Below are 27,420 nucleotides of genomic sequence, written 5' to 3'. Positions count from 1 at the left end.
GCGACATTAGCCTTAAATGCCACCTCTAGTGTTTAGATCAAAGCCAGACATTTAGCAGAATTCAAATGGATAAAATATTTAGTCACCGTTTCCGTTGGGCTTAAATGATAACATTTATCAAGAAGGTAATATCTCTAAAATCCCTGATATTGACATCTTTTCGATTCTAAACATTAGAAAACGTAAATCTAGATCTCATGGAATAAGACGCAATGGTAATGTTAAGCGTAAATCTAAAGTCAATATGTCTGTTGCCGACCTTGATTTAATTCATTCTAACTCTGGTAGACACTCGATGCTTTCTCGTCTCACATCTTTATCTGTTCAGTACCTTAAAAATGTCGACGAAGAAGCGGATCAGTATGTTATTCAAACAGATCCTTTTACACTGTATCATATCTTATTCAAAGTTATACGCAACATATTCTCCGTCCACATATCGACACTCAATCTGACCATGACAGACATTTCCTTAAAATATGTTTTATAAATAAAGATATTGACTTCATCGATGTACCTAGTATATTTCGGGATAAACGTGTCATCGATTCTGTGCCTAAATATTTCAGAAACTCTGAAGTTCCGATGATCTGTTATAAATATAAAACACCTGTAAGAAATATTATATTCAATTACAATAAAATCGTATTAGACCTAGATGTATATACTAATACTCCAACTTCCTGTGATTGTAAACACTCAAAATTTTGCTACTCAGATGCAGGCCATGTCATCACTGGTAATTTTGATATTATCAAAGACAAATGTATTCGTATTTTTTTAAAGGGCCTAAATACAGAATTCCTTCAAATATCGACTTTGATGCATGTCGTGGTCAGATTGCAGAATCCATCGAAACATTTTGTGTAAAATGGTGCCGACGTGAAAATGCTGATCCAAATGCATTATCGTCTTGGAAACGTAGTATCTTTAAAATTGTCGAGTCCCGTATTAAATTTTATAAAACAAATGAGCACCTACTTCAACCTAAGCCCAAGTTCACTTCATCTGAAAAAAGAAATCCAAGAATTTCATTCTAAATATGTTTTAGTTCCAGCAGACAAGGCGGCTAACAATATTATCATCATATGACGCTTACATTATATAAATGTTTTACGAAACGAACTAGATAGTACACAATCTTATGTACCGAGTAATTCTGATGAACAACGATTGATCAATGTTCACATCACTGAAGTTTCTAATTTGAAAGTTCGTATATTAAATTAAATTAAACTTCCTACTATGTACTGGATTCCAAAATTACATAAATAGCCATATAAAGCTCGTTTTATCGCTAATTCAAGCTCCTGTACCACCACAAATATTTCCAAGTTATTAACATCATGCCTTACTGCTGTTAAAGCCCACGTGAAAAGATATTGTGACAAAGTATATGAAAACACTGGTAAAAACTTATTTTGGTCGGTAAAAACTTCTGGCGAAATCCTGGATAAATTTAGAATTAAAAATTACAGGGTCTCTTCAGTAAGTACTTACGATTTTTCCATTCTTTATACGACTTTACCTCATAACTTAATAAAGGAAAAACTTACTGCCTTTATTCAAAAGACATTTGCCAGGGAAAATGCTACTTTCCTCGCTTGCAATTTCGATAAAGCATCTTTTACTAGTTGCATTGTAAAGAATTTTACTATGTGGACCTGTGACGAAGTTTGTAATGCCCTTTCATTTTCATTGAACAATATTTACGTTAGATTTGGGAATGTAGTTTTCAGACAAGTAATTGGTATTCCCATGGGAACAAATTGTGCACCCCTTGTTGCAGATTTGTTTTTATATTGTTTTATCACATTTTTGACGTCGCGGGAGTGTAATAAAGCCATTAAATAAAAATGATAATACACTAGTGTAATAAAGCTTTGACGTCGACGTCATTTATAGTTTAGGCGACGTCGGTCAAATTGTCTTGTTTATATGGTAAAATAAAGTCGATTTTTTAATGTTTTGACAAGAAAGGCTAACATGTGATAAAAAGAATATTATATTTGTGACTTTCCACATTGAATTTATTAAACTCGTTGAATAAAATTGATAAAATGCTCGGCAGAGCCTCGCATTTTATTATTTTATTCAACTCGTTTAATAAATTCAATATGAAAAGACACTCATGTAATATCCTCTATATGAAAGAGATTTTATGTTGAGCCTTTCTCAAGATACACAGGCAGACATAATAACTGCATTTGATAATACATCACGCTATCAGGATGATATACTTAATATGGATAATCCGTTTTTTTGATCAGTTAGTGGTAAATATATATCCCAAGGCGCTGCAGTAAATTAAAACTTACAACTCGGATAATACTACTTCATTTCTAGATTTACATCTCTCTATTTACGACAATTTCATACATACCAAAATTTATGACAAGAGGAATGACTATAATTTCAGTATTGTAAATTTCCACCATTTTGGATGGAGATGTACCCCAGGCTACATCTTATGGGGTATATATTTCTCAGTTAATTCGGTTTGCAAGAGCGTGTAGTCGTGTTGAATATTTCAATGAACGTAACTTATTTATTACAAATAAGCTTCTTCAGCAGGGCTGCCGTTATTATTAATTACGTAAATACTTTTCTAAATTTTACTATCGTAATTCAAATTTGGTTTTAAAATACAATAGCAATTTAAAATCACTTCTGCGGGAAGGTATATCAAAACCCACTTTTTATGGGGATGTGGTTTACAAACTTCGTAAGATTTTGGGTCATGGCAATTTTCCAATTGTATTTAGTAAAGTAATTAAACGTTTTATGAAAAGAGGTTATGACCCAACTGTTTTGAGACACACCGCATGTTTGGTGTTCAACCCTTTTACAGTTGGACGCTACGCTTTCCTCTTTGATTGTGTCTGACGGATCAGGTGGAGGACTCTATGATTAGTAGTTCTTAAATCCCACTAGTTCTTAAATCCCACCAGGACTGAGCTATTTTGATTTCCGTCTTCTGGCCTGTTTCGTCGGGCCCTTAAGGGTGTTTTCCTTGTTGCTCTGTCTTCTGCAAAGGCATTGAGTACATGCGTTTTAGGTTCTTAAGGATTGCATTTTTATATTATATCTACAAGGGCATCTTTGTGTTTTACATTACATACCTTCTGTTGCCTTTACGTATGTTAGGGTTTCACCTGGCGGGGATTACTTTTATTTACACTGTCTTGTGACTTTGGAACATGGTGGGGTAAGAGTGAGGTTAGGTGCACCATAAACCGGTTTAAACTCCCCAGTGGTGGTTTTGCCACTGACCGTTCCAAGGCGGTGCCCCACTGTGTTCCTGTATTTGTTTGTTTTGTCCTCTTGTGTTTTATGTTTGTGTGTTGTGTGCGAGAGTTGTTCGTGTGTGTTTTTGGGGAGGCTGCGTTTGTTGAACGTGGCTTTCCCTGTTGGATATTCTTTCTTGCTTTTTTTTGTCCGCACTCTAAGTCCGATTATCCGATTTTCACCAAACTTGCTGACAATGTTTGTGGGCATAATATCTCGACGAAGTACGTTAACCACCCAAATAATATGTTGATATGAAGGTTTAAACCCATAATAATCTAGCAGGTATCTTTAAAGGCAAAGAAAATCTCCTATATAAGTGACCCCCACCCCCCTAAAAGCCAGACACCAATAAACAGGATCCTGTCTGGTCCAGTTTGATAAGGGTCCATAAAACCCCTGTAGACTTGACATGTAGTCCATGTCACATGATCATAAATCTTATTGATATGTAAATTGGTTATTTCTAGTGCTATACATTTCACTGATTGAAATGCCTCTTTTTTCAGATTATACACAAAATTATTTTAGTTGATAATATACTAACTGTAATTGCTCATTCTTGACCAATTAAATGATCATTCTTACATCAAGACAATTCTCACCATTTACGAAAACTGTCACCTTTATTTAATGAAAAATGAAATAATTATTTAAAACGCTATAAGAGAAATGATAAGCATTTTTTCTATTATTAATTAATTATGATCTTTTTATCTAAGTAACAAAATAAATACAGAAAAATTGAATATTGCTGGCTTTTATTAGAAATTAAAGAAGCACTGAATTGCATTTTCAATAAATGAAAAAAAAATGGACCTTCATGATAAAATCAAGCAATAAACAGATATCATTGTTCAAATACACATGATTTATTTATACATAATTATTCATTATTTTTAAAAAGGTGCCTGAATGCATTTTCTTTATTTATTTATTCTTTCTATAAAAATCAGGCAATAATGAGATACAATTGTTTATAAAGCTTGATTAATTGTAAAATAAATATGTTGTTGTACTTTATCACTTTTAATCAGGCATAAACTCGTTATAAAAGTGAGAACTGGTTTGCTATAAAGGTGAAAAATATCTCATGCAATCTATGTACTGCACCGTAGCTATACAGTAGCTTAATATGATAAACAGAAGCAAGTTTATCAATCGTCCAGTCGGCTCTTACTGCCAATATGCAGACCATAGGCCACATACCTTGCATACCAGAATCAGTGTCTTTAAGCGACTATAACATTCTAGAACTTAATTAAAAATAAAACAAGACGAAGTAAAAACAATTGTCGGCTGCTTTAGCTCAACATTGATGAATAATTTATCAACATGTTGTAAACGCACTGTGATTTATTTTTAGACCAGTATAAGTTGCCAACTTATTTGTTTGCATCTATGCTTAAGCAGTTACACCGCCTCCCTAAATGTGGGAGATCCATAGTAGGCAGAACCATGAATACCCATTTTTTGTACCACTTCATGATTAAGCTTACTTTTTTTCAGTTATGAAATAACTTGAAAATAAGTTGGTTACCTTACCGTGTTTATGTATTCATTTAAAGACATATCAGACAGTTTTGTACATGTATATAGGCAAATAATTTCCTACGGACCCAATTTCTTTCAACTTTTTGTACTGACTGAGAGTCAAAATTGAAATGGAAATATGTATTAAAATTCATAGGTACTTGGGCTTGATCTTGAATGCCTTTAAACTGGGGATGGGAACAAATACTGAAATCTATATTCGAATATTCGGTTTTCCATATTCGGCTTGTCTTAATGAATCTTTAAATTCTTATTTTAAAAGTGATTGGCATATGTTGTTCAAAACGTGAATCATCGTACGTTGTAAGGCCTAAAAAATGTTTGTTTAGGGTAACCTGACCCTACCTAGCTAAACCCGTCGACCCTAGCATTTCATTTCACGATTCTGTCACTGCATAATCATTAACATATTTAACAAATTTAGTGTTTAAGCTTCAAATGAAGCAAAAAGCATTCAGATCGATTAAGATTTAAACCGTCGCAACTTTATCTAAAGATAGCAGTCACGTGTCGCGCTGTTATTTTACCGCCGCCATTTTGAAAATTTTCAATCGTTGTGTAAAAAGCCGATAAACTTAACGACTGCAGACTTAAATCTCCTTCAACATGATCTGATGCATCAATCATATGTTATTTCTAAATTTTATTATAAACTACTTCAAAATGTATTTCAAATATGGCCGATTTCAATAAATGAATTGCCCGGGCGCTGTGGATGAAACCGATTCTGCGGATGGTCTAAAATTTCGTACAAAATATTGTAAAAATGTAGCCAATATCTACAAGTTTGGTATTGATTTTGAAAAAAAAAATCTAAAATTTGTTACATAAAACAGGCGCCAATGAAAATGAAAAAAAAAAGATAAAAAGGCATCACACTTACGCCTGTTGCAAACTGTTAATCAGTAACGATGACCCCTTCTAATTATGCATTGCAATTTTCTTTTGTTAACTAAACAGTTTTTGACATGCATTACATTTATGCCTTTTGCAAACTGTTAATCCGTTACAGTTGCCCCTGTCAATTATGTATTGCAATTTTCTTTTTAATTGGACATCTTTGGATACGCGATAAACAAACACGACAAAACAAACGGTTTTATTATGCAGAATTAGCATGCATATATTTTCCAAAATCAACAACACTTATTTTGAAATAAAAATCTATTCACTAATTTACGAATATTCGCATTTGATTTTCATATTCGAATATTTGACCGATTTTCGAATATTCGAATATTCGAACATTCGTTCCCATCACTACTTTAAACATATATCAAACAGTCGGATATATCTTTAAGTTCCGTTTACATGCATCTGTTTGCTATCCGCCAGGCGCTTGAAAAGTATAATCGTCGGGAAATGGTTAACGTCAAATTAAGACAATTATTCGTTTTAAAGGTGTTTCTGCACGTTTGATAAACCGGAAGTGATGGCGTAACGTAATTTATCCGGAAAACGTAGAATAAAGCCTGGATTCGGCGTACGGAAGTGAAAATCATTTTATGAATTAATTGCAACCTGTAAGTACTTTTTTACAATGGCACTAATACCAACTTTCTAAAGTTAAACTGTGGTATTAAAACATCTTACACGTTAAGTAAGTCAAAATAATGTCTTAGAATTAGTTTGAAACGTGCGGTTCACTTTAATCAGGGTTAAATATGTCAAAAACAAGCACACGGGCCTATACATTTTATTATAGAACATATGTTTATTTATAACTGTGAGAAGTTTCATAAAAATCTATATTGTAGAAAAATTTCTATTCCCGATAATGATATGAAAGTTGTGACTTTCCCATAGACTCCTATTATGAAAAATGGCGTTAGGTCTAAAATTTTCAAATCAGTCTCGCAAAAAATCAAGCACACGACCCTATCTTTTTTATTTGCTTAGTTTTCCAAATATAATATGAAGTGTTGAAAAATCAGGGTTTAATCAAATTTTACATTGTAGAAAAAAATTCGACCCAAACGTGCAGAACTACCTTAAGTAAACAATGCGCGAATGACATTTGAATAAAAATCCCTTTTATGTATTGGTATAGATATACTCATGTAAATAATTTCATAGAGGCTGTGTTTCATATACTATTATACTACGTAAAACGTTTATTACAATACAAGAAGTAAACACATCCTGCTACATGTTGTCACCTAAAATTCAATGGAAAATGCTCCGGTCCCTACGAGCCCTATGTTTCTAACCGACAAAATCCCATTCCTCATCAAGGACCGCCTTTTATTTTCTTTGTCAGAAAATGCATGTATTTCGAATAATTTAAAATTCACTCTGTTTAACGATCATCTTAAAAATTATTCTTTTATAACTGTGACCAGGATGGACGTACCGGCGACAATAACTATCAGAACAAATCAACACCCTTTACAATATTTACAAATTTATTTACATAAAATGATTATTCACAATGAATAAATGATAAGTAGAAAAAAAAACTGATTATAAGAAAGAAAATAAAATAGAGTTCAGTATCTCTAGATACAAAGTTCTATCACTGACAGTTTCGTGGTAACGTGACGTGGCACAGATGTTTCAGATAATTTCGAACTTTAAGTAGCACAAAAAAAAACGTAACATATCTTCAGATAAAGTCCCTTTAAACCGTGAATACGTTGTTTCCGTTTTGGCTCCCTATGGTGGTAGGTGATTGCATCCCTGAGCTGACTTCAGAGGATAACAAAAATCAGCGTCTTTGCGGTTTACGGCACAACCATGGGACGAAAGCTCTGCGCTGGGAAAATCACATCCATGCGAGTGAAGACAAGTGAACCTCGGGCATTGTACTTCCGGGTTATGACATCACCAGGTAAAATCGTCTGGCGGAAGAAGCTAAAATATATAACATATGGTAAGCACCATAGCAAAACAAATAAGTCAGGGCATAAAACTGCTCCTTTGGGTACACCATACCTCCGTAGGCTCCCATAAATAATACGTGCTACTTATACAAAATATATGTGCTACTAAGTTCAGACGTCACGTGATTAAAATACGTCACTTATTACTTCCATTATTACAAAAATTAATTACTTAAAAGTCTAACACTGAAGTATGAAAAAGATATGAAAAGTTTATGATGAAAAAATATAGTAATGGAAATGATAACTGCAGCTATTATTTACAACTACAAATTAACATAATTCAATGTAAATCAAACGTTATATCATAGTTGGCATCCATATAATATCTAATGCCATACAACAAAACGGACGCTGTTTAGATGTGCTATAGACTGGCACACAATTTCAAATTACAATAATATATTACATACACAGTACTAGACTTGCCATATAGATTTATACATTACAGTGCAATACAATATCGGCGTTCCATAACAACGAAATGTTTGACATAAGTTTTTGAAACAGAGTACTTTACAATTATCATATTACAAATTTCAGTACAAATATATAAACGAAACATTTTAGACTCCTCTTTCGAAATAATTTACAAAGTTTGAAAAATTTAATAAATTATCCTGACATACCGAAACTAGCCAAAATCACATGCCGAAAAGTAAATGTTACAGAATTATGCAGAATGAACAAAAATTTACCAAATAAAAATCGTAATGCAAAAATCATACAAAAATCTAACAAATAAATTTCTTACCTCGATCGAGCATAAATTTCTAGCAAGAAAAATTAGTCTGACATAGATTCGTCTAATGTCGGAATGTGGTGTGCGCTAGGCATATCTAGTCCAGTCTATTTGTAGGGTAATGTCCCGCCAAATACTAAATACTAAATTTCATGGGACTCACGGCTAAGCCGTGGACTCCGACTATTTGTATTTCCATAGCCGGGAAATCTAACTACTTTGGCGCGGATTGAAATTGACAATTTGAGGCCCGTTATAGTGGTTTGGGGGATAAAAACATGAATTACTGAAGTTTATAAAATATCAACTTTCTTAATACTGAACCGAATTTAATAAAATTTACATGGAAATTTAAGTTATGAAATACCGAAAAACATGAGAGGTATTTTATGCGTGAAATCTGACATTTACCTCAATAACTCAAAAATTTACAAAAAGATGATGCAATACCTGCATTTACACTACAAATGAAATAAGGCCCATATGTCAATTTGTGGCAATTACGTTGTTCTTATTTTCTAAATCTGATTCTTTCTTACAAATGAACGTAGACCGGGGAAGGCTTTGGCCCGCTTAAGTCGCAACAACTGTTCATAGGTTAAGAAGGGGCTGCCTTCAGTTGTAAATACGTCTATCTGCTTCGAAGAAACAACATTGCATACAGTTTTAAATAAACGGGACAGAGAGACAGAAAAACATAAATGTTAAGAAATAACGAATAAAATGTATGTGTAGCACACTAAAGAAGATACTCAAGAAGAAAGACATGAAGACCAGAAAAAAGGGAATATTCATAGGAAAAAATCATTCCTTCATAATTATGCCTGATCGTTTAGTTTGAACATGCACCTAAGCAAGTAATTACACTGGTTGAGACGTGACCAATATCCGGTTTAACAGAACTTCAAAGTGCAATTATACCACCTTTGTGGTGCGTTATGCGATGTTTGTGATCTGTATAATTGGAATCGAAGGTCCCCTAATTAGCATCAAATGCTTGATTTTTTTCCCTTCATCCAAATTATGTACCTCTTATTTCTTCAAATGAATTCCAGTATATAATAACGTATTTTTCTTTAATATATCATCGTTTGACTTCAAAATGTGGATATCTACAGTGTGTTCTCATTTTTGTTGTATGTGTTTGGTCCATAACTCTGCCTTTCTTGAAGTGCTTTTGACATTACTTGGCACAAATTTTCCCAATAATGAATCGACATGTCATGCGCAAGACCAAGAACAATATATCTAAGATCAATGCCACACTTAGAGGGCATAATGAAATGTCTTTTTCGACAGTTATTAGTTGCTTTAAGAAATTCAAATATGGGTTAGTTTAAACAGAAGATGCATCACATTGCCGTCGGCCGAAAACAGCAACGTCTGCCAAGATGGTTGCTAGGGTGAAAGAAGTAGTTACTACTGATGCAAGATACACCGCTTTGTAAATAGCTAGTATGGTTGGCATCTCATTAGGAGCAGCTCATACAATTCTGAAGCGTTATTTGAAAATGAGAAAGATCCGTGCTAGATGGATTCCCCATCTGTTGACAGATGAGCAGAAAAAGGCACGCGTGCAATGCGCAAAATTGTTGCTAAAACAGTTTTCAAATTACAATGCACGGTCTTTCGCAAATGTCGTCACTGGTGACGAGACATGGGTTCACTTTTTTGAGCCCAAATGAAAGATTCAGAACCAAATATGGGCAACAAAGTCTTGCAAAAGACCATGCATTGCAAAGCGGACCATGTATGCCATATTCTTCACAACTCAGGGTCCTGCCATTCAGGTTGCTGTACCTAAAGGCAAATCCGTAAATGCGAAGTTTTACAAGACTAAAATTCTTTGAAAACTGAAGAAATATTTCAAAAATCGAAGACCCGCAACTGGTTTGGCCAATGTCAGATTGCTACATGACAATGCGTTATTGCACAAGGCGTCTATTGTACAAGACTTTCTGAAGCAGGAAACGGTTGTTGTGCTCCCTTACCGTCCTTATTCGTCTGACCTTGCCCCGTGTGACTTCTTTTTGTTCCCAAGGCTCAAAAATACCTTTCTGGTCGAAAATTTGTGCAACGCAAACACCTCGGTTCTGCAATATTCCAGTGTCTTCATATTATACCTAGAAAAGACTATTAAAATGCCTTCAAGGACTGGATTAGAAGACTGAAACTTTGCATATCTGTTGGAGGTGAATACTTCGAGGGAACCAAATAAATTGTTCATTGAAATCTATCAAGGATACATTTTTATGTGCTTAAATGCATTCATATTTTAACAATCCTCGTAGATGTCATGCATATCAATTCTTTATTAACTCCCTGTCGCCGATATCGTAACATACCTGCTGTGGCGAGATAAAAATTACCACCTGACGTCGAACAACATCATCTGATCTTATCACACTCACATGTAGTCAATTGATAATTTACAGAGAAACATTATTAACTTTGGTGTAAATTTAAATAAACGAACAAAATCTTTGAAGTTTGAACAAATATTTTCATATCCAGTTTCGTCCGTAACTTATATCCAAATATAATTATATTTTCACTTCGAAATATTCACAATTTTAACACACCTATTGCGTTAAACAAATATTTGAACATTTCTGATTTTCTTACTTTTTTCACATATAAGCACAATAAACTGTAGTAAACAGATATACATAATTAACACAGAATATTTACATAAGCATTACTTGAAATTTACACCTGTTTATGTGTAAATATCGATGGTGTATTTTGATGTATAATCTATTTCTAAACACGTACACAGACGTTGTGTGACACGCGCTTAGACTGCTACATATAATATTTACACCCATCTCTGAAGAATTATTAGATTTACAAACATGCGCTTATTTACACACATTTTTTTAATTTTGTTGTTGTATTGCAAAACATGTTTAGTCCTGTTATATTTTTCTGTTTAGATCGTAATCGTTGTATGTGTAGGAATCATTCACTCTTCTAAAACTTAAAATTTTCCGATCATTCATTTCTCTGATAATGGCAATTCATCATCGGAATCATCATCCGACGGAACTGATATGTCAGAATCAGCATGATAATGAATATTTTCTTCATTTTAAGAATGATCTCTGGCAGGCGACATTATTTTACTCTTTTGAAATACAGTATGAACGAACACGTACAGCGGATTCTTTTTTTAAATCCCTTTACAAGACCGCATAATTACAAACATTTATTTTATCAAGGTACCTAATTATAAGCACGTTTAGTAATTATAACATCTATGAAATAATAGCCAGTATGCAAAATAATTTTGCTTTTGTTAGGATTATCAAAATTTAACAAGTACGTGTCACAGTCAGCATGATCTCGGTACCGCGACTATGCTAGTCAATCGCCGTCTTGGGGAGTCCTTATAACACTAGTATAGTCGGACATCAAAACTACAGAGGTAGAAAATATAACGCCTATAGTCGCATTTCGGCCCTGGAGTGTTAATAATTTCCCCTTTATATAAAGAAATATTTCATTGTATAATCATTTCTTTCTTTGCTAATTTAAAAATAAAATCACATTAAATCTTTAAAATACTATTACTCTGAAGATAATGCAATGGTATGCAACAGTTCAGTGTAAGCGACATTTTGAAAGGAAGTATATATAGGCATGTAACTGGATATAAGCTTTATTTTGTTTTAAGTTTGAAGATGATTTCGCTGTTTCTTTAGTCCGTTTCTTGTGGAAAACCAGTAACATTACATTTAAAAGGCCGTACGGTTGTGATAAAAGTGATTTTGAGGCAACAATGAAACACTTCAATGCAGCTATTCTCAAATTATAAAAGCAGATAACCGCACAAGTAAGACTTTTCAAATGGTAGAGAAACAGGAAAACACTTTTACGGGCATGACTAGGAAAGCAAAATCACAGTCTGCTTTAACATTTAATTCAAGCGCGTCCTCCAACTGTCCCGTCAAATATATTGAAAGAGTAGAGCCTACCGTCCAACAGTTAAATGACTGAACACAGTGTGTTTGTAAAATTAGCTGATTCTTCATCTTTTTCTATTAAACATCTTTTTCATTACAGTAGGAAAATAGAAGAACTGTCATGATCCAGTTAGAAAATATCCATACCATAAACACAGGTAGTGTCCTACATTGTTGAAGAAATGTATTTGTATTTAACTTTGAAACTAAATTTGAATGTATTTGAATATTTACAAAGCTTACGTCAACAATCTTCCTTCTTAATTAGTCATTTTTTATATGATAATTATTGTTTTTTATAATCTTCATCATGGTCATCATCATATAGAAGGGACACATTTGAAAAGATGGCGGAATTGAAATTCTCTCTTTCTACCAAGAAAAAGCTGAAAACTTTCTTATTGTGTTCGGCAAAAATGGAAATACCAAACGTAATCTAAACGTAAAATTCGCAAAAGAATTACTGTCGCTAATTGCAATATGATACTAATTGTATATTATCATGTTTAAATATGTTTATTACCTGTTTCTTCGTAGAAGAAAATTGAGCAAGAAGCTGGCGATACTGTTATATGTTCACATCAAATTCTTGAAGCTGCATCTCGGATTTAAAATTATAAGCAACAATTTCTCAGGCCTTTTATTAGTTCCAAATGATCATAAATGCAACGTTCTTAAATAATCCTTCATAAATAAAGGAATCGAGTTTTCTTATTAACCTAGTATTTTTAGAGATAAATCCGTGGTTAGCTTATCCTAAATATTTTAAGAATATGGAAAGACCTATTTTATGCTACAAATATAATAACTTCCTCGCTTGGCGCTCAGCATTAAGAGGATAATACTAGGACTGGTCAGCCCGGTGTCAGTATAATGTGACTGGGTGGGGTATCATGCCACGTGTCTACGGCGTGATATTCCAGTGAGGCAGCACTATAAAGTTGGGCATTATGCTCACTGCTACAAGTAGACACCGTCGTTTATATGACTGAAAAATTGGTGAAAAAGACGTTAAACCCGAACACACACACACACACACACAAATATAATAAGCCAGTTAGAAACGTTTTATTTAATTCCAATAAAATTGTTTCGGATCTATACACGCCTGAAAACACTGGTTCCCTCTGTTTGAGGTGTGTTGAGAACAGAAGCAATGCCACTTCCGAGGCGGCGTTAAAGACTGAAACTATACTAGAAATATAAACAAAGAAGAGGGTGAGTTGGTTATTTACTCCAAAGAGAAGATACCTTCAACGAGCTTCTCTTAGAGGGGAGGGTGAATTTTGGTCGAGTGAGTTGGGTTTTACGGCGAATCGACACAAAATGGTCATATATCGCCGAGAAGAAGTCATATTGCAAACGCCATCTGTAAAGCATAAACATTGATGTAAAAATGTAAAGCATACCTAAAAACAACCAAGTAAGCATGTAAAGAACACTATGAATAATGTAAAACATATCTAACAGCATCCATGTAAAAATGTAAAGCATATCTAAAATCAGTTATGTAAAAATGTATATACGTGTGTGTTAAAATATCAGCTGCAAACATAATAATATTGCAAGATGTTAAAAAAAATATAAAATGTTAGATTTTTTTTATATTTCAAGGATTAAACGTCATAATATGTACTGCGTTGTGTAGCAAAGTCCACACAGCCGATTAGAATATGTTTAATAGTTAACGGACGAAACAGCATAGTTCGACGACAATGGCGAAGGTGTTTCGACGTCAACGACAGGTGTGGCATCAATGGTGCAATTCCAGTTCCTGCTTGACATGGCTCCGCTGGGGACTCCAGAAGCCCGATCGGCAGAGTAGCCTACCTTCTACTTCTCCTGCTATATTGTCTACGCTAGGAACGCGTGTCCGGTCAGATCCGATTGCTTGCCCTTTTACCCACACGCTTTCTCATGGACTTAAGTACGTTTAGATCTCATTGGCCGTTGTACTTACAGTCCCAATTTGGCACCAAATCCATTTCCTTTGGACAACACTCTATGGAAATTACAGAGAGGTAACCAATACCCTTACATTCGAAACAAAAATCAAACTTTTAGGGCATGATAAAGCCCATGCCCGAGGTCCATACTCTATGTGACATTTATATGCCTCATTGTGTCCGCAAGGGAGGATGGGCCGTTATTAAACTTAAACACAGACAGACAGAGTTGATTATTTACTTTCTGAAACAATGTTAAGACCTTCTTTCGGACTATGTAGTCTCTCTCAGAAACGAGTATACATGCTATGTATGTAGATCGATTTGCTGTGCGAAGGCATTTCTTGATCTAAGGACTTTGAAAACTGGGGAATAGGACCGGTGTAGCATGATAATTACACAGTCTTGACTGGTCTACGTTTCATACATGTTTTTCAAACTTACCCATATACTTATTATTTGTCCAATATTTAAAAACAATAATCATTAAATATCTCCAAAGATAGATTTTAAAACTTGTATGAATTGAATTTATTTTCATGCTTTAGGAATCACTGGTATTTATTTGAATAAGCACAACTTGCCATATTTCATAGTCTTTTATGGTGCTTCTGAAAATAAAATGCAGGATACAGTGTCATATCTTTTCTTCGAATTCCATTATTTTAAAACTTGCTTATGGTGTTGAATATTGCTTTTGGAACTGTTGTTAGTCAAAAGCTACTTAAAATTATAAGATTTACACGCTCTGAATATTGTCTTTTCGGCTAGAAATTTGCGGATAAAACATGGCCGCGATGTGTGAATAACAAGTTGCCTATTTGAAAATGTCTTGTTATTTTCCAGTAAAACTTCTTGTCGACTTAAGAACCTGCTAACTTGCTTGACGTACTCATGAGCAAATTGTTAGTTATTGGTTGAAAATTGAGAAAAAAGACCGATTATTGGTTTAATTGGATTTTTGGAAGAGAGGATGACTCGCATGTTGTAAAGTCATCAATCGCCGCCAAATAGACAAGATGGCGGAGATCAAAAATTTCCATTTTTTCTCAACACAAGGTAAACAGACGTATCAGTTTAATACACTTAATGATATTTGTCTCTCTCCAAAATACCGTATTTAACGTAAGCCTGTCACAAATTGACATACGGGCCTTATTTTATATGTATTGTAAATGCAGGTATTGCATCATCTTTTTGTAAATTTTTGAGTTATTGAGGTAAATGTCAGATTTCACGCATGAAATACCTCTCATGTTTTTCTGTATTTCATAACTTAAATTTCCATGTAAATTTCATTAAATTCTGTTCAGTAATAAGAAAGTTGATATTTTATAAACTTCAGTAATTTATGTTTTTATCCCAAAAACCACTATAATGGGCCTCAAATTGTCAATTTAAATTCGCGCCAAAGTAGTTAGATTCCCCGGCTATATCGTGAATCCCGTGAAAATAGAAATAGTAAGAGTCCACGGCTTAGCCGTGAATCCCATAAAATTTAGTATTTGGCGGGACATTACCCTTTAAATAGACTGGACTAGATATGCCTTGCGCACACCACCTTACGACTTTATAGACGAATCTATGTCTGAATTATTTTCTTGCTAGAAATTTATGCTCGATCGAGGTAAGAAATTTATTTGTTAGATTTTTGTATGATTTTTGCATTACGATTTTTATTTGGTAAATTTTTGTTCATTCTACAGAATTCTGTAACATTTACTTTTCGGCATATGATTTTAGCTAGTTTCGGTATGTCAGGATGATTTATTAAATTTTTCAGACTTTTGTAAATTATTTCGAAAGAGGAATCTAAAATGTTTCGTTTATATAAGATGTAAAATTTGTACTGAAATTTGTAACATGATATTTATAAAGTACTTTGTTTCAAAAACTTATGTCAAACATTTTGTTAATTATGGAACGCCATTACTGCATTGTATTGTTATGTATACATCTATATGGCAAGTCTAGTACTGTGTATGTAATATATTATTGTAATTTGTAATTGTGTGCCAGTCTATAGCACATCTAATTAATGTCCGTTGAAGTGTATGGCATTTGATATTATATGGATGCCAACTATGATATAACGTTTGATTTATATTGAATTTTGTTAATTTGTAGTTGTAAATAATAGCTGCAGTTTATCATGTCCGTATCTATAATGTGTCATCATATGCTTTTCATATCTTTTTCATACTTTAACTTTAGTCTTTTAAGTAAGTAATCTTTGTAATAATGGAAGTAATAAGTGACGTATTTTAATCATGTGACGTTTGAACTTAGTAGCACATATGTTTTGTATAAGTAGCACGTATTATTTATGGGAGCCTACGGAGGTATGGTGTACCCAAAGGAGCAGTTTTATGCCCTGACTTATTTGTTTTGCTATGGTGCTTACCATATGTTATATATTTTAGCTTCTTCCGCCAGACGATTTTACCTGGTGATGTCATAACCCGGAAGTACAATGCCCGAGGTTCACTTGTCTTCACTCGCCTGGATGTGATATTCCCAGCGCAGAGCTTTCGTCCCATGGTTGTGCCGTAAAACGCAAAGACGATGATTTTTGTTATCCTCTGAAGTCAGCTCAGGGATGCAATCACCTACCACCATAGGGAGCCAACACGGAATCAACGTATTCACGGTTTAAAGGGACTGTATTTTGAATTTAGAAGCTACGTTTTGTTTGTGCTACTTAAAGTTCACAATTACATTAAAGACCTGTGTCACGTCAGATTAGAATGGACTATAAGAACTTTTGTATCTAGAGATACTGAACTTTCTTTTTTTTTCTTTCTAATAATCAGTTTTTTTTTCTTTTCATATCTATTCATTGTTAATAATCATCTTATGTAAATAAATTTGTAAATATTGTAAAGGGTGTTGATTTGTTTTGATGGTTACTGTCGCCGGTACGGCCATTCCTGTCACAAAGCCCCTGTGTTGCTTCGCTTTCGAATTTGCAATATAATGTCTTGAAAAGTGACATTTAAAGGTGTTACTCTGTTTGCTACGCACATGAATAACTAAATACTTTATATCAGTAGATGCAAAATGCATTAAAGAATATTTATGAATGTCATACCGGTAAATATATCTAAATTCCATACTGCCCGTGTGATTAAAACAGATAAAGCCTAACTATTAAAATGTATGTATACAAGTATATATGTCAAAAACTGACATTGGCCTTTTGTGTATAACAGTAATACATGTACCAGTAGGTTTTTTATTAGAAATGGAATTTAATTAAATTGTGTTTCCACCATTTATTTTGAGCTACAACCTGGGGTTGCTGCATGCCAGATTATAAAAGTAGATGCAGATATATATATATCTTTTATGCAGAATAAAATATATATGTTTAAAATCCACATTGCAAATGTGTTTATAATGGTCATATAATAATGATTTTTTTATATAATTTGATTTCCTGTGAATATGCAACTGTGTTTGCAACTCGCCTAAATAGAACAAATGTTTTAAACTAAACTGTATAAAAATTATTATATTTTAATGTGCATTCCTTAAATAATACGAACCTAACGGCATACATGAATTTATTATACAAGATTTGTAGGTACAAACGTCTTTCTGAATCATAAGGTACATTATATGTGTAGACATTTGTAGTCCTCCTTGTTACTATATAATCTATACCCTATACGATATGATCTATTACCAACCGCTCCTTAATTTTAAAAGTTAATAACAGTCCAACATTTAAATATGATGTACAGAAACATTTATAAAGTATTAGGATAGGGAAAACATTCTACTTTTTCAATTAAAATGCTCATTTCTTTTGTTTTAAATGAGATACTTAATGCGCATCTCTGAGTTGCTACGCATATGACTATTCAAATATTATGACAGAGATGCAGGATATGTTCCTGAATAATTTCAAACGACGATATGAATCTTAAATTAATAACGCCCATGTGATTGTAACGGCCCCATCCCTAACCGAATTTACTTAAAACAAAAAGACGACAATTATTACCCGCTCCTGCTTTAAAAAACAAACAAAAAAAAAAAAAACAACGAAAAAGAACACACACAAAAACAGAAAAGAAAATAGAAGAAAATCTTAGCTCATTATGTTTTATTTTATTCTAAAGCACTACCAAAGAAAAAAACATTATTTAGTGATTGCTTTCAAAGGTTGTTGTGTTGCCACGCATATCAGTACTCAAACAGTTTATACAGAATGATTGTTTTCTTTAAGAAAATATGTTTTCAGCAAAATGTTATCAAAGTTTAGGGCCCATCCCTGGGAGAGCATTAAATCATGTGATACATTATAAAGGCATATTATACATACCCCAAATTATGCCGTCCTCGAAGTAATAATATAATCATAACCATAAATCGTGAGTTTTTAAGATGTATTTACCCATCACTATTCACCACTGGATTCTTAAAGTCCATTACTGTCCATCAAAATGCTACGTGTATTCTATCAAAAGAAAACATACAGAAACTTTTTAAAATTATCTTTAAAAAGATGTCTGAATTATTTTATGAAAACAAAATCCCGTTTTATACAAAATATGTTGTTTTGATGCACACCTCAAGTTGCTACGCACCTGAATAGCCATATATTTTATGTCAGGAGATGTAGAAGTAATTGCTGAACATTTTTATCATAAGATATATATGTTTAAAATTAACGGCCATACCTTAAACCACGCGATTCTCACGCCGCCGCGTAATTATCACCCATGTGATAACCATGCTAAACAGGTTCATCGGAAAATGGACATGTATATTTATTTAGCCTAATTCACATATACAATATAATAATATTATCATAGTCATCGTGAAAGGCGGGAGAGGTGGCGTTTAGAACCTGAGTTGGAGCAAGCGCACATGTGATTTAAGGGTTAGAATGTAAGGAAATTTGCCAATTCGACAAGAATTTTCACGATCGAATAATTTTTTAATTAAACCGAGTAGGGTTGCCTTCGTGTCAGTCAATACTCTTTCATTTCAGTATTTATTTTGTTGTGTGCTTAGGTAAATGAAAACATGTAAATAGTTTAGTTTTACATGGAATTACTTAAACTATGGTTAAACGTTATAATCCACAAGTTTTAAAGATATCAATCTTTAATTTGTGCACAATAGGACCAAGCATATAGAAATATATCCACTCTCGGTTTGAACCGGTGTCGCGTGAATATCACATGCGTGGTAATAATACCACGCGTGTGATAATTATGCGACGGCGTGAGAATCGCACGGTTCCGGGTATAGCCGTGATAATCGCACGGGCGGTTTTAACTTTAGAAATATATACCACTATGGTACATACAATTATTCAGGAATGATTTCTGCATCAACGGGTATAAAATAATTGGGTATTCAGGCGTGTATCAATTCGGGGCGGTGCATAAAAGCCACATACTTTGAAAAGAAATGTGATTTTTTTCCATAGATATAATTCAGTCTTTCATTTTGAAATAGTTTCATTTTTTTCTATATATTTTATTGAAATGTGACTGATATGAATGTTAAGAATCCAGGGGGCGACAAAGATGAGAAAAACACGTGCGTGACTCCTAAAATATAATAATATTTGGACTAAAATTATATTTAAGGGAAACAAGTATTCTGTATAAGCTGACTATTTTCTGACAAATAAAATAAATCTATCTATCTTCGAAATCAGTTATAAATATGTTTGTGTACTGCATTAAAACGAAATGTTTTATGATGAGCTGATACGTCTTTCTAGGAACCAGGGCGGATAATAATTGACGCCTTTTTGATTGAGAAATATGAAGTTTAGCGTATGTTATAATCATACGGGTGTTGTAAGTTTGAGACATATATACGGAAAACACGGATAAGCATATCAGGAGTGATACCCGTCTTAATTGGCTTAAAATATTTAGTTATTCAGGTGCGTAGCAACACGGTGTGTGCATCAAAGCAACACAGTTTGAAGAAGAAAAATAGCAAACTTGCCTATATTCTTACAAAGTATCATTATTTCTGAAAACAATTAAATTTTACGCCATAAGAAATAAGGTCTCACAAAGCAAATAATAAACTCGCATTTTTACATATTTTATAGTTCCGGTCGCCGCCTCGGAAGTATCATCCGCCCTTTTTTTCAACTCATCTCCAGAAAGGGAGGAAGCCAGTGTTTACAGGCCGTATTACTGTTCCAAACAAGTGTTAAGAATCGAAGTACTGTTAACAACCGGTCGGCCATATTATTACGGGTAGTTTTGAAATTATCAATGAATCAAATCAGAAATTTTATCTCTAAACGGCCAAAATATAGAATTATTTAGTGTATAAACTGTAAAACACGTCGTTTTGAATTAACTCAGTCTGTTGATGACTATGAATAAAAGGGTGTTGGAAAGAAAATGCAGAACCAAGAACTTTTACTGAATGGAAAAAAGAATATTTTTAAAATCATAAATACTCGCGTATAATTCTACAAATCAAACCCTTCAATATTACCTCCTAAACAAAACTTCAAATAATGCTATTATTATATGACGCATCTACTACTCAGAAATACAATAAAATGAACTTAAATATACTTATCAGTTATCGCCACAAAATGAGAAAAAGATATTATAAAAACTCTTGTAGATAAATCGTCGCTTGATTCTTGTAGTGAGCTCTGTCTTTTTTATTTCCTTTTCAAGAAAATTGGCTTCCATACCCAGAAATCTAAGTCAATTTGCTGGCTTATTAACGAAATTGTCTCCCTTGAAAACAGCTTATCGAGTGTATCGATTAGCCAGTATCGGTCAATTTACGCCTATTGAAATATAGAAGGGGAAAATCTTTAACACATCAAATGACATCAAAAGCATAATCTGACAATATTTATTAAGTTATTGAAGTAATCTGCAATATTTTCACTTTCTTTCAATATAATTTTTAATAGAATAAAATATGATCTTCTTGCTTCCCTGAGCGTTTGAAATAAGTAACTATTTTTGATCCCGAGTTCCATTGATTTCTGTAGGAAATGACAGATTTTAAGCTTTCCATGGTCTTTTTAAATGATATATTCTCATATTTATACTCATCTCACAACATTTATTAAGTTATTGAAGTAAACTGGAAAAGTTACTTTTTCTTTCAATGAGTTTATTTTTAAGTTATTTTTATGTCTACTTGCTTCCCTAAACGTTTGAATATCAATGATTTTACTAATTTGGAAAATTTTGCCCGTCATAGTATACGTGTACTGATGACACAGGATAAACAGGTACAAGTCCCTGAATTAGATTCTAATTCCGTGTTTAATGTCATTACTTTGTGAGATTAAATAATATAAAAAAAATGTTATTTTGAACTACATGTTTAAATATAAAATATTTTATTTTTAATCAATTTAAATACTAGTTTTCACTAACTCTACTAGCTTTATTCATTGCATTAAAATAACATTCATAGCATGAAGTTGATTAACATATAGAACAACATGTTCATAGTTAAACTTGAATACTGTACGTGTAAAAAGAACACATGGACATTAAAGTAATATTAAGTTTATAACATACATTTGCAGTTAACTTTTTTTTTTCGAGTTCCCTCTTTTTCACATACTTCATTTAAAAGTAATGGGAAAATATGAAAACATATTTTATTCGGCTGCAGTTATTGTAATTATTGCATATCTGTACATGATAAAATCCAATCAAGCATCACTTTCGCATTGTCATATAAAATGCTGACATCTCGTATTTCTGTATATTATGGTAATTATAATTGGATTAGTGTCTGATTGTCTGACATGCCCCGCGGCTAGGGACAATTATCATGGCTCTTGTCTAAACGCTTAAAAATCTAAATCATGGATATGAAGTTATAACTTTTGATAAATCATATTACCGTTCAAAATCGAAATTTACATCATTGTAAAGTAAAATGCATTTGTGGGCCACGGATCCATAATATTAAAAAACTTTTTAAATTGAAAAGACACTTTTTTCAAGGAGATTCGAAATACACATATATTTTGCCCTATATGAAAAGTACATATTTAGAAAATACGCTGAGTAATGGGAATAACATGCTTCCCGACAATTTTTAAACAAAGAGCTAAAAAATTGTATTTTATACTTTTTGGTTTTAAACAAATACCACATTATCACTCAAAATCACCATTTTGAAGAAATGTCAAATATTCTGCATATCAGATATATACATGTGCGTCGATCTAATTCCGTGTTTGTAGAATTAAATAAAAAGAAATATTTTAAATTACATGGTTGAATAAAAATCATTGAATTTAAAGAAAAAAAAAATTTTTTTTAATTCATTAACTTTAAATTTGTGATTCACATATATTTTTGCCCTAAAAAATATAATCAAAAGATTAAATACGTATCTAAAAGTTACGCTGAGTCATGGGAATAACCTTTCCGACTCTCAATTTTGAAACAAATACCCGATTATCGTTCAAAATCACCAATTTGAAGACATTACAATGTTGTGTATTCTGCAAATAGCCTCAGGCTATTTACTCCGCTTGTGTAAAAAGCTTCATTCCGTGTCGTTACAATACCACTAATTAACAAAACCAGTGTAGTGTGTCAAGGGTATGAAGATAGTTAAAATGGTATAAAGGGAAACAATCAAATTTAAACAATTTGGCTTAATAATCAAGGGACAATACTCTTCAAAACACGGTCTCATTTCTGGACATGAAAGTTTCAACTTCCCTGATTTTCATTATAATTGATCATTTTGAAAAATTAAAAAATGCAGGAAGAAGGTGTTTATTATTCTGTCTTGATACATCAAATATAACAAAATTATTTCAAAAGATAAAATGGCATTTTTAATTTTTAATTTGGAGATAGCACAAATATGAAAAAAGTCTATCGTTATTTCTGCCTTGTTATTACTGAATTATACTAAACAAATAAATACTAAATAATAAACTCTTGAATGTACATTTGAATTATTTCAAATGCTGATTAAGAATGTTGTTATTGTTGTTGATGTGTACATTTTAAATGTTTTAGCTTAAATTTATTTATTTACGTCGATCATGAAACAAAGTTTATATTAATCACGCTCGACGCTGCTTCCTGGGATTCAAGTACTCGCGCCTATTTAGGGCTACGAGAGACAGTGGAAGAAACTTGTTCCTGGTGCTATTCGAACAAACAACCATTGGAGACAAAGTCCGCCGCTCTACCCCTAGCCCATGACGCTTCACTCATTTAACCACCTCACAAGATTCCATTGCAGACTAAACCGATCTACACCGTTAACCAGACCTAGGTATTTCCAGATGTTCATATTCGGATATACTTTGTGCTTCCGGAAGACCATACTACCAGTATGTTTTTATTTGTTTTTGGACCCTGTTTCAGCAAGCTTTCAGTCATATCAAGGTGGTTAGTTCAGCACATACCATTTTGGACAGGTCACACAGTTTACCATTACTTGGTACACAATTTCCCTAGCAAACTTGGGGCTAAGGGTAATGTCAATGTTGCTCTCACCATAACTGTCAATGAGCAGTCTAAGTTTAACTGAAACTGATATAATCTTTGGAATTATGTTGTGCTTGCAGAAAGTCATCTTGCCAGAAAGTAATTAATTTCTGCAATCATGAGATTGTTTAATGGTCTTTAAAAAGATGATGAAATATGCAGGTTTGAAAGTTAACTTTATCAAAACACTCAACGCAAAACACCGTGACACCCATACCGATATTTAGTCGTCAAATAATACAGAACTTTTGATTTACATGCTGCTTAAAATATTCATAATCGATTATTAAAATGCTAAAAGGCTTGGCACTCGCCATTTATCAACAAATTGAAGTTGATTGATCTCGGCTCCGTAGTCTAAACGCCCAAGCGCGCCGGTAGCTCTTTTTTCCACATGGTAGTAACAAGGACAGGGAGTGGTGTTTAGCCAACCAACACCTACCTATCCCCTTCCTTAAAACAGATATACTAGCCCCATACCTTGATTTCATTTAGCACTTGTCAATCTACGATAAAATACCAATTTTTATGTGAAGCTTTAAGGCTATATAATAAACAGTTCTCATGGTAATATATATAAAAGGTATACAGGCATACCATGGTTAATGCCGAAAGACTGTAAATGCGGAGTTTCTTAAGTAATTCAGCTGAAACTCAAGAGTTATAAACAATTTGATATTTCTGTACTGTCACCCGAAATGGTAAATTAAACAAATCAGACATAACAATGAGGCAGGAATCTTGAGCCAAACCTTTATTCTGTATTATATCTTTTTTGAAAAGAGAGCAGAACAAAGTATTTATAGAATACACACCAACCGCGAACCGATTAATTTAATCTTCCAACCTACATTTCGCACAATTTTATGTAACATTTGTATATTGTAGCACTTTTTATAAATTATTTCATTGGGCAAGACTCTTACGCTTGTAATGTATCATAACGAGGATGGACAGAATCAGGATCTACACTTTAGATTATAGTAATATGTCAGATAAAGAACTAAACGAGGAGCGGTGGACAAGTGGAAAAGGTGTCGGCTGCTCAAGCCAAGGGTCGTGGGTTCGAGCCCAAGTGCGGTCATTACCAAAACTTCTCGTATGACACCAGTACTGGCTGTTCTAAACTCTTTAATGGTTCAAATAAAGTTGAAACTTTCGTCACAATCGAGTAAAACAAATTAGTAGTAACGAAAGAATCAAACTTATATACCGATTGGACGATTTGAGCCAAATTTCCATCTACGATTATCATCCACTACCAGTGAGAAAAGCCCGCACGCTTAGCTCAGCATGGAGAGTGCAGATCTACGGATCAGGTGGGGGCGCGAGTTTGATCCCCGGGCGGGGCGTATGTGACAATTTGATAAAAGACATTGTGTCTGAAATCATTAATCCTCCACCTCGGATTCATGTAGGGAAGATGGCAGTAACTTGCGGAGAACAAGATTGTATTGGCACAGAATTCAAGAACACTGGTTAGTTTAACTGACCGCCGTTACATAACTATAGTACTGTTGAAAAGTGGTGTTAAACCCAAAACAAACAAACAAGACCAACGGGAAAAATCGTTTTAATGCAAAATTTAACTCTTATATGTAATGCATTCTTCAAAATTATAAATAATACGTATGCTTTCTCAAACAAATAATTACTAAATAAAACAATTTATAAACTGTTTTTCTTTGTCATGCTATCACCACTCTGAAAATAATAGTGTAAACATTGATAAAATGGAACATTTGCCCCACTAAGACAAACGAATGACAATACTTTATGTATTTCTGTTGTCCAATGTAATACTTACCTTGCGTAAAATGTTTCCAATAGCATCATCATTTGGGCGTGACAAACTGGAAATATTGCTCCCTGCTGACAATTTATCCTGTTTGCGCACTAATGAGTTTTGATAACAGATGCATCTATTATTTATAGCGTCTATGTATGCAAAATAAACATTAATAGCTATAACGAAACAAGACGTCGACAATGCGTATTTTACAAATACCTTCATAATCCAGATTTCCACCAAAAAGCCCTAACTAAGTATTTGTAAATTAATTATTGAACACACTCGTAAAGACAGTACATCAACACTGTTTTGTTGTCTTCATACTTGACCCAAACATTGCTGCCATTATTGAAAATTGATATTTTGTCATCACAGTAACAAGCATGCTTTCTTATATATGTAAATATACAATTATTTCAAAACAGACAGTCAAAACTGCTGACGATATTATAACGATGTTTAACAATCTGGAGTCAAGCGTGTGATTATAGAAAATCGACCTAAAATATTACGACAAATATTGTATGCAAATTTGCATTCTTAGAGGGGCAATTTAAGAAATTGATAGGGTATTATGAAACTTCGCAGTGTGAATACCATATAGTTCGATTGACAATGGCTGCGAACAAAATCACTAAAATTCAATGTATAGTGAAATTCTGGAATATTTGAGATAATCAGCTTTCAAATCTCTACGAAGTCTATAAAGAAGGTTAAATTAAAAAACTTATAAATTTCCAGACTCAGAATTTAAAAAAATGATCAGACACGTCTTTTTGTGAAAGAGAAAATAATAAAGGTTTGTATTTTGTGGTGAAAGGTTTAAAGAATACCATTACACAAACTAGTTTGTACTGCGTGCGATTTTGTGTGTTGGCGACTTCATGGCGAAATGGTTTTAATGCAGAATGTATTTCACACGCCAATACGACAACTTTGCTTAAAATACAGACCATATTATTTTTGAAAGTCGCTTTACATACATTTTCTATATGATAAAGCTTATTTTTTTTTACATATTTTCCTTATTCAAGGTACAAATAAACGTGTTTTCCGTTGTAAAACACTGCTAACATGAAGGATATTATTTGTATATGCAATTGTGTATAGGTTGTATATTGAAGACCTTTGTGTCAACATTTACGTGCCACTATCTACCTCAGTCTTGCGGGTAAATCTCTATAAAAGTTTACTTCAATATCTATGACACAAAGAAAAGCCCTCCTTGCACGATGGCAGTATTTCAGTTAATTTGAATTGAATCTTAACTTGCTGTACTTACGGATTATCTGCAGAAGCATTCAACTCTCCATTCAAAGCTTCTGGTAAATCAACAGACCTAAGAAAACATGGACCGAAAAACCAAGAATAATTATTTGTAAGATCCCCAGCATCTTATCCCTGCGAGGCGATGTCAGCTTGTAGTGTGTCTGACTCTACATATCACTACTGAGACAACACTGAATGGTCTGTTCTCTGTTTCTTAAATACGTATGCCAGAATTCGGGGCGTTTTTTTCCCTGTAATTGAATTGTAATTTGAAGAACAACCATACAAGAAACAAAAATATGCAACAAAAATCATAGGTCACCGGTACTGAAAAAAGTTACCTGCCTTGATTCATATTGCATTTTTTTTTTTTTTTTTTTCGTTTTGTTTTTAGATGATTGTCCTTCAATATGCAAAGTTTGAAGAAATTCTGTTAATTGGATATATTTTGCCCATCACATATATATGGAATTCTAGCGTACGCCTTTAAT

General features: G+C 33.2%; 1 protein-coding gene and 1 long non-coding RNA gene across 2 annotated transcripts in view; one reads left to right on the top strand and one right to left on the bottom strand.

The window, feature by feature from the left end:
- Window positions 1-25,939, bottom strand: part of LOC128554240 (uncharacterized) — a 41,824-nt gene extending 15,885 nt beyond the window's left edge. Inside the window, exon 1 of the mRNA XM_053535489.1 lies at window positions 25,676-25,939. Coding sequence (XP_053391464.1) covers window positions 25,676-25,882 — 207 coding nt within the window. The 5' untranslated portion in view covers window positions 25,883-25,939. The remainder of the gene's footprint in view (window positions 1-25,675) is intronic.
- On the top strand, window positions 15,677-17,138 carry LOC128554241 (uncharacterized). Its single transcript, XR_008369560.1, has 2 exons — window positions 15,677-16,004; window positions 16,801-17,138. It is a non-coding gene; the product is annotated as an uncharacterized LOC128554241 (long non-coding RNA).
- Window positions 25,940-27,420: the final 1,481 nt, after the last annotated feature.

Source organism: Mercenaria mercenaria, unplaced genomic scaffold (assembly GCF_021730395.1).
Source record: "Mercenaria mercenaria strain notata unplaced genomic scaffold, MADL_Memer_1 contig_4864, whole genome shotgun sequence".
Classification (NCBI taxonomy): Eukaryota; Metazoa; Mollusca; class Bivalvia; order Venerida; family Veneridae; genus Mercenaria; species Mercenaria mercenaria.
The sequence above is the reverse complement of the archived record's forward strand: the minus strand, read 5'-3'. Positions and strand labels throughout refer to the sequence as shown.